Raw genomic sequence first — 8,375 nt, forward strand, 5'->3', positions numbered from 1 at the left:
AGAGTGTATGAACAGTAACAAGCTTTGCTACAGGTGCAAATGTGTCGTGATAATCCTCCCCCTCAACTTGAGTGAAGCCTCGAGTAACCAATCGAGCTTTATAAGAGGCAACTTCTCTATTAGGGTGAAATTTTATTTTATAAACCCATTTGGAGTTAATGATATGTTTGTTGGATGGCAGCACCTCTAATGTCCATGTTTGGTTGGTTTCAAGAGTAGTGATTTCCTTTTGCATGGCGTCACGCCAATGCTGAAAATGACTGGCCTGATGAAAGTTATTTGGCTCATCATGAGCAGTGATGGCTGTGAGATATGCTTTATGTAAGGGTGAAATTTTTGTATAACTGATGAACTAAGATAGAGAGTACCTGATCGAGTGGCTTGATGGAGTGGTGGTGTCAAGTACAGAAGAGGGTGACACAGATGATGGTAATTCAACACTGTAATTGGCCAAATGCTAAGGCATAGAATGTGGTCATTGGCTTTGTCGAGGTACTGCTTCATCAGTTAAAATAGCATTGAGAGGCTCGATGCTACTGGAGTGGAGCATGGCATTATCACTATGACTAGCTTGCATACCCAAATTGGTGGGAGGAGGAGCACATGGCACTTGATGAGAATGAATTAATTCTTCATCATGGAATGCATGGACGGAAACTCAGAAGAGTGAGGATTGACTTTAGTTTAATCATATGGAAAGACGTGCTCAATGAAAATGACATCCTGAGAGACCAAACACTCTTTCTTTATAGGATCTAAAGCTTATAGCCTTGTTTTCCATGAGGGTAGCCAATAAAAACACAAGCCTTCCCTCTCTCATCAAACTTATCTCCTTTAATGGGGTTTCGAGCATAAGCTAGACAATTAAAAACTTACAGATATGAATAGGAGGGAGTTTTGACATGTAATACCTCATATGGGGTTTTATTATTAAGCACTGTAGATGGTAATTAGTTAATGATACATGTAGCTGTAAGCACGCATTCGCCCCAAAATTTGATTGGCAAATGAGCATGAAACTATAAAGCTCTGGCAGTTTCCAATATATACCTGTGCTTGCGTTCTACAACTCCATTTTGTTGTGGAGTATAGACACATGTAGTTTGCAAGAGGATCCCTCGCTTTTCAAAGAAACTCATCATGGATCGAGATTGAAATTCTGGTCCATTATCTGCACGCACTTGTTTGACACGCTTGTTAAATTGGGTTTCAATCATCTTAATGAACATAGGCAAATAGTATCCCACATCTAACTTTTGCTTCATCAAGTATATCTAGACCCCTCTGCTAAAGTCATCAACAATCGTTAAGAAATAATGAGCACCTGTCAAAGTGGCAACCCACATGTCGCAATAAATTAAATCAAAACAAGAACGTGACTTTATTAGACTGGTAGTAAAAGGTAAACGAGTCTGCTTGGCTTGAATACAAGAGTCACAATGCTTATTCTCAACATTTTTAAAGGAGTCAAAACATAAAGAGGTATGCTTCATTTTCTCTAGTGGTGTATGCCCCAATCTACTATGCAACAGATTATAATCTTCATATCGACATATGCTCATCGCCACACCCTTTTGTTACATCGGCTGCAGAAAATACAATCCATCAACACACCTACCCACTCTAATCAGGCTCCTCGAATGTAAGTTCTGAATTACACAAAAATCAGCCACAAAATTCACAACACAATTGCAATCTTTGGTGAATTTGCTTACTGATAACAAATGACATTTAAATTCTGGAATATATAAAACATCATTGATTGTTAATTTTGGTGTCAACACCATACTGCCAATTCCCTTGATTGGTACACTTACACCATTTGGTGCTCTTACAGGTGGGATCATGGCACGTCTTTTATTAATTAGTCGCGTTGCGTCATGAGTGATATGCACTAAATCCCTTGTATCAATTATCCAAAGGTCATCACTACACGCGTTACCTATCATATTGGCCACTAGTTGAGCTTGCTTTAATCCACTATCATCAAGATTGAAATAAAAAACGGCAGAAATGAAAGTTGATGAAAACGGCAGAAAACAAAAGCTGATAAAGATGCTAAAACGTTCTCCATTTAAAAGCATTCAAAAATCATTTGTAACCTGCGAAACCCCCATTTTAATTCTGTTGTTTCATTTCTGTTTTCGTTTGGCTATGACTCCAGTATAAATAGGCCATGGATCCAGTGTATTAAGCAGCCAAGTTGAAAAATAAACAAGAGTGCAATTTTTTCATTCAGTTTCTATACCATTTTGGTATCAAAAATGGTTTAAAGAGCGAGAGAGTGAGTTATAGTTGAGAAAGTACGCCGGAGAGAAGAGAGATTCAGAGGAGGAGTCCCTGACGTCTTCGAGTTTTGCAATCCAAGCATTTTCTCGAAAAACTAACATCACCATCATGCTCAGGAGGTCTGAAAACATGGAACAAGAGGTTCCCTATCATCGAAAAACACCTCCACGCACCTCCACGCACCTCCGTCTAAAGTCCACGCGCCTCGCCGCCAATCCACGCGCCGTCATGCGCCATCCGAAGGTTGAAGACGTTGACGTCATCTGCCACGTCAGCGAACTGATCGGTCAACGATAGGTCAGCCCAATAGCATTCTGCCACGTGTCATCCTCGCCACGTTACCAAACATAGTCAGCTAAAATTTCTAAAATTACACTTTTGCCCCTTTATTTTACCTGAATTTCATTTTAACCCTTATTTTTTTTCATAAATTGCAATTTGACCCCTCATTCTTCCAGAATCTCCATTTTACCCCTAGACTGTCTAAAATTCCCATTTTGCCCCCAGCCTTTCCAAAAATCCCATTCTACCCCTATATCCTTCAATGTATCCATCTGCACCCCAATCTTTCCCATATCCCTAGCCTTGACACCTATCTAAAATGCCTCCAAGATGTAGACATGTGCACGAGGTTGAGATGGAAGAGATGACATGTAGGATACGAGAGTTGGAAGCCACTGTGAAATTACAGCGAACTCTGTTAAACAATAGCAGAGAAAACTTAGAGGGAGATTCGGGAAGCAGCAGTTCATCATCCACCAATAATCGTCGCCATCCACAATAACAACAATTCTGCCCTAATGATATCAAGGTCGACATTCCTGAATTTGAGGGAAGGCTCTAGCCAGACGAGTTTGTAGATTGGCTACAAACTATTGAACGAGTATTTGAATACAAGGAGATTCCATATGTGCAAAAAGTCAAGATTGTCGCCCTCAAACTCAAGAAACATGCTTCTATTTGGTAGGAAAACCTCAGACGGAAGCAGGAACATGAGGGAAAGTATAAGATTGAGACCTGGGAGAAAATGAAATGCCAGCTCACTAGGAAATTTCTGCCAGATCATTACCACTAGGATAATTTTATCCAGTTGCAAAATCTTCGACAGAGATCCTTATCTGTACAAGAATGTACTAGAGAGTTTGAACAACTCATGATGAAGTGTGATATTTAGGAGAAGGAGGAGCAAACAATAGCCCGGTACCTTACAAGCTTAAACGCAGATATTAGTTGTCCAGTCCAGCTTCAACAATATTGGACCTTGGATGATGTCATCCATCTAGCCCTACGTGTTGAGAAGCAGATGCCCAAGAGGGTCTACTTTCCAACCTTTATCCTCTAGGGGTTATCCAGAAGGTCATAAGGTAGAATTTCAGCAGACCAACTCCTCAAGCAAGCCACAACTTACTGCTATGCGTAAACCACCATCTAATATTGCCAAGGAATCTGGTTCTAAAGCAGTCAAATGCTTTAAATGCCAAGGATTTGGCCACATTGCTACAAGCTGTCCTACTTGACGGGTTGTCACCATTAGGGAAGGATCAGGGTATAAAGCACTTGAAGAAGATGAGGAGGATGCTGAGTTCTAAAGCACTGATCTAGTATATGATGAGGAGGTCATACCTGCTGATCAAGGAGAAGCATTGGTGCTTAGACGAAGTCTGCATACAACAATAGTCAAAGAAGAACCTTAGCTATGACGCAACATTTTTCACACTCGTTGCACGACCTAAGGAAAAGTTTGTAATGTCATCGTTGATAGTGGAAGCTGTGAAAATATAGTATCTGACTACATGGTGGAGAAATTAAAGTTGCCAACACAAGATCATCCACAACCTTACAAGCTGCACTGGTTCAACAAAGGGAATGAGGTAAAAGTTTCTAAATAATGCCTTGTGACCTTTTCTATTGGGAATCGATATTGTGATGAAGTTTTATGTGATATTGTTCCTATAGATGCATGCCACCTTCTCTTGGAGAGGCTATGGCAATATGACTGATATGCTATGCACAACGGTCGAGCGAACCCCTATTCTTTCATGAAAGATGGTGTCAAGTTCACACTAGCGACTCTACCACCTAGTGAGATTAGCCAATCTTCAAGGGAATCTAGTGTCTTAAAGCCGTTAGTGTCTTTGATGACTAAGGAGGAATTCAAGGTGTTAAAATCCGAAGCCCAAATGATGATCTTTATTCTGGTGCTTGAGGTGAACAACGAGGCGGCCAATCCACCTAGAGTCATTCCGCTATTATCAGAATTTCCAGATGTAATATTTGATGAGATACCACTTGGGTTGCCTCCTATATGAGACATACAGCATACCATTGACTTCGTTCTAGGAGCAGTCATTCCTAACAAGCCTGCTTACAGGATGAGTCCCCAGGAACATGTCGAAGTCTAACGGCAAGTTGAAGAGTTGTTGAAGAAAGAGTTGGTTCGAGAAAGTATCAGCCCTTGTGCTGTACCTGTTCTTCTAGTACCTAAGAAGGATTGAAGTTGGAGAATGTGCATTGACTGTCGAGCCGTCAATAAGATCACTATTAAGTATCCATTTCTGATACCTTAGCTTGATGATATGCTAGACCAGTTACATGGTGCCACTACTTTCTCCAAAATTGACCTTTGTAATGGGTATCATTAAATCAGAATTCGGCCAGGAGATGAGTGGAAGACCGCTTTCAAAACCAGAGATGGCTTATATGAGTGGAATGTGATGCCTTTTGGGTTAACAAATGCCCCTAGCACATTTATGCAACTGATGAATCAAGTATTGAGACCTTTCATTGGTAAATTTATTATTGTGTACTTTGATGATATTCTTATTTATAATAAGAATCAAGAGGAGCATTTAGATCACTTGTGGCAAGTTTTACAAGCCTTGCGTGAACAGAAGCTTTATGTAAATCTCAAGAAGTGCACCTTCCTTACCAGCGAAGTTGTGTTCTTGGATTACATCATTACCGCAGAGGGTGTTTGCGTTGATCCAAGCAAAGTTATAGCCATTGACAGCTGGCCAATTCCAAAATCTATCCAGGAGGTTTGAAGCTTCCACAGATTAGCTTCTTTCTATAGGAGGTTCATCCGTAATTTTAGCTCAATTGCTGCACCACTTACAGATTGCACCAAAGGAGAGAAGTTTCAGTGGACAGAGCAAGCTCAGAAAAGCTTTGAGGAGCTTAAGAAAAAGTTGACTGAAGCTCCAGTCCTTGCTCTTCCTAACTTTGACCGAGTGTTTGAAGTTAGCTGTGATGCTTCTAACACCGGCATTGGTGTTGTCTTAAGCCAGGAGGGCTATCCCATTGTCTTTTTTAGTGAGAAGCTTAATTATGCCAAGTTTAGATATTTTACCTATGACAAGGAATTCTATGCCATTGTTCGAGCTCTCCAATATTGGAGTCATTATCTCCTGAATAAAAAGTTCATCCTTTTTTCGAATTATGAGGCTCTCAAGTATTTAAATTCCCAGCAGAAGATTAGTCGCAGACATGCTCGTTGGAGTAAACTTTTATAGTCTTATCCATTCCTTATTAAACATAAGGCTGCAACTCTGAACTCCGTAGCTGATGCCCTTAGTCGTCGCCATGTGCTACTTACAACACTACAAACCAAGGTTGTTGGATTTGACCTTGTCAAAGAGTTGTATCAGGATGATCCTGATTTCCAAGGAGTGTGGGAAGCAACTGTAAATCAACCTTTCCACTAGTTCTACAGACACGACGGGTTTTTATTTCGAGGTAAAACCCTCTGTATTTCACAAGGTTCCTTAAGAGAAGCCATAATTTAGGAAGCACATGATGGAGGATTAGCAGGACATTTTAGACGAGATAAAACAGTTGACCTGGTGAAGGAGAACTTTTACTGGCCTCGACTTGAACGGGATGTCAACAGGCATATACAAAGATGCAGAATTTATCACTTGGCTAAATCCAAGGGTCAGAATATTGGACTATACATGCCTCTGCCAATTCCAGAAGCACCTTGGGAAGATATAACTATGGATTTTGTTCTGGGTTTACCACAGACTCAGAGGAAAAGAGATTCTGTCATGGTAGTTGTGGATCGTTTCTAAAAAATGGCCCATTTCATTCCATACCAGAAGACCAACGATGCAGTTCAAGTAGCAGACTTGTACTTTAAGGAGATTGTGCGTCTTCATGGCATTCCTAAAACTATCACTTCTGACCGTAATGTGAAGTTTCTTTGCCACTTTTAGCGGACGCTATGGAAGAAGATGGGAACTAAGCTCCAGTGTAGCAGTGATAGTCATCCTCAGACAGACGGTCAAACTGAGGCTATAAATAGGATTCTTGGTAATCTTCTTCACATTTTTGTGGGGAAGAATTTGAAGTAGTGGGATCTTATTCTTGCTCAAGTTGAGTTTGCTTTTAATAACTCTATCAACCAAGCAACTGGGAAGTGTCCATTTGAAGTTGTTTATAGCACTCGTCCCCTTAGTTTACTAGACTTGACCCCTTCACTTGATAAGTAGCAATATAGCTCTAATGTTGACCAAAGGGCTAAGGAAATTAAGAAGTTGCATGAGCAAGTTCGTGAGCGAATCCAAAAGCAGAATTTGAGATACAAGGCTCAACGTGACAAGCATCGAAGATAGTAGACTTTTAAGGTAGGAGACTTAGTTTGGATACATTTCTAAAAGGAACGGTTTCCTAAACAGCCAAATGCCAAGTTGTCCCTAAGAGCTGATAGTCTATTCAAGATAGTGCAAAAGATCAACAACAATGCTTACAAGGTTGAATTACCTGGTTCTTATGGTGTATCTGCCACCTTCAATGTTGTTGATCTATCTCTTTACATCGATCATGATGCCAAATTTGACTTGAGCACGAGTTCCATCGACCTTGGGGAGGATGAAATAGAAAATGGCAGAAATGAAAGCTGATGAAAACGGCAGAAAACGAAAGCTGATGAAGATGTTGAAACGTTCTCCATTTAAAAGCATTCAAAACTCATTTGTAACCTGTGAAACCCCCGTTTTAATTTTGTTATTTTGTTTCTATTTTTGTTTGGCCATGACTCCAGTATAAATAGGCCATGGATCCAGTGTATTAAGCAACCAAGTTGAAAAATAAACAAGAGTGTAATTTTTTCATTCGGTTTCTATGCCAAAGATTGAGACATTCTATAAGCTTGGCATACTGTTCAAATGTGAGTCTTGGTATAGGGCTTGATTCACCACTAACCTGAGCTGCTTTAGGTCCAAAGCATTTATCCATTCGCTCTCGACCTCCCTTCTTCCAATTTGGTGGGTAACCAATCAGATCATAGCAATGATCTTCACTATGTCCAATCTTATTATACTGGTTACATTTTGGCTTTTCCCGCTTATGAATTCCTTCCCTAGCTCTTTGATCATTTTGTACTTGGAAAGCTGCCGCTTCAACCTCTGGCTTATATGTGGCAGAGATATGTTTCTGCTGCTCATCCTCCGCTACCAAATGGTATGCAATCTTGAGTCACGGTACAGGTTTCATGCTCAAGATTTACATTTTAATTGTGTCATAACTCTCATCCAAGCCCATGAGAAAGTCATACAAATAATCTCTCTCCTTCATTTCTATCAATTGTTTCTGCAGATCATACTTGCACCCACCGCAAGTACATTTCGGCCATGGCATGATGGAATCAGCCTCATCCTAATAACCCTTTAGTTTTGTGAAGAAGGTTGGCATAGACTGCTTCTCTTGACATGTGTATGCAATGGCACGTCTCAGCTCATATGCTCTGGGTGCACTACCTTTTTCAAATTGTTCTTTGAGATCAACCCACACCTCTCTAGCTGTTTTTGCATATCAAACGCTACTCCATATCTCTTTGTCTATTGCACTCTTGGGCCACCCTTTAACTATGGCATTGCAACGCATCCAATGATTGAGATTTGGAGAGTCTACTGTGGGCATCGGAATCGTTCCGTCGGCAAAACCAATTTTGTTCTTGGCGAATAAAAAATTGCTCATGTCATTCACCCATTCTTCATAGTTTCCTTCGCAGAGCAGTTCATCTACGTAAACTTGTCCTAGGTTATCGGAAGCCTGGATGAAATATGGCGACATCATATCGACCCCTG

General features: G+C 40.5%; 1 protein-coding gene across 1 annotated transcript; it reads left to right on the plus strand.

Annotated features, from left to right (window-relative positions):
* The first annotated feature begins 4,295 nt into the window (after nucleotides 1-4,295).
* Nucleotides 4,296-7,190, plus strand: LOC129294927 (uncharacterized). The gene is made up of 7 exons (XM_054933393.1): nucleotides 4,296-4,582; nucleotides 4,937-5,076; nucleotides 5,407-5,787; nucleotides 5,851-5,972; nucleotides 6,075-6,338; nucleotides 6,504-6,581; nucleotides 6,966-7,190. The coding sequence occupies exons 1-7, from the start codon at nucleotides 4,296-4,298 to the stop codon at nucleotides 7,188-7,190; spliced, it is 1,497 nt and encodes a 498-aa protein (XP_054789368.1).
* Nucleotides 7,191-8,375: the final 1,185 nt, after the last annotated feature.

Source organism: Prosopis cineraria, unplaced genomic scaffold (genome assembly GCF_029017545.1).
Source record: "Prosopis cineraria cultivar Desert tree isolate PC_DT_omini unplaced genomic scaffold, ASM2901754v1 PC21, whole genome shotgun sequence".
NCBI classification, from domain to species: Eukaryota; Viridiplantae; Streptophyta; class Magnoliopsida; order Fabales; family Fabaceae; genus Prosopis; species Prosopis cineraria.

Excerpts from the sequence above, each read along its gene's own strand:
- LOC129294927 (XM_054933393.1), top strand. The coding sequence starts at position 4,296 with ATGCACAACGGTCGAGCGAACCCCTATTCTTTCATGAAAGATGGTGTC. Across the intron at positions 5,077-5,406 it reads AGTATTGAGACCTTTCATTG|ATTGCACCAAAGGAGAGAAG; the intron begins GTAAATTTATTA and ends CACCACTTACAG. Across the intron at positions 6,582-6,965 it reads AGACAGACGGTCAAACTGAG|CCAAATGCCAAGTTGTCCCT; the intron begins GCTATAAATAGG and ends TTTCCTAAACAG.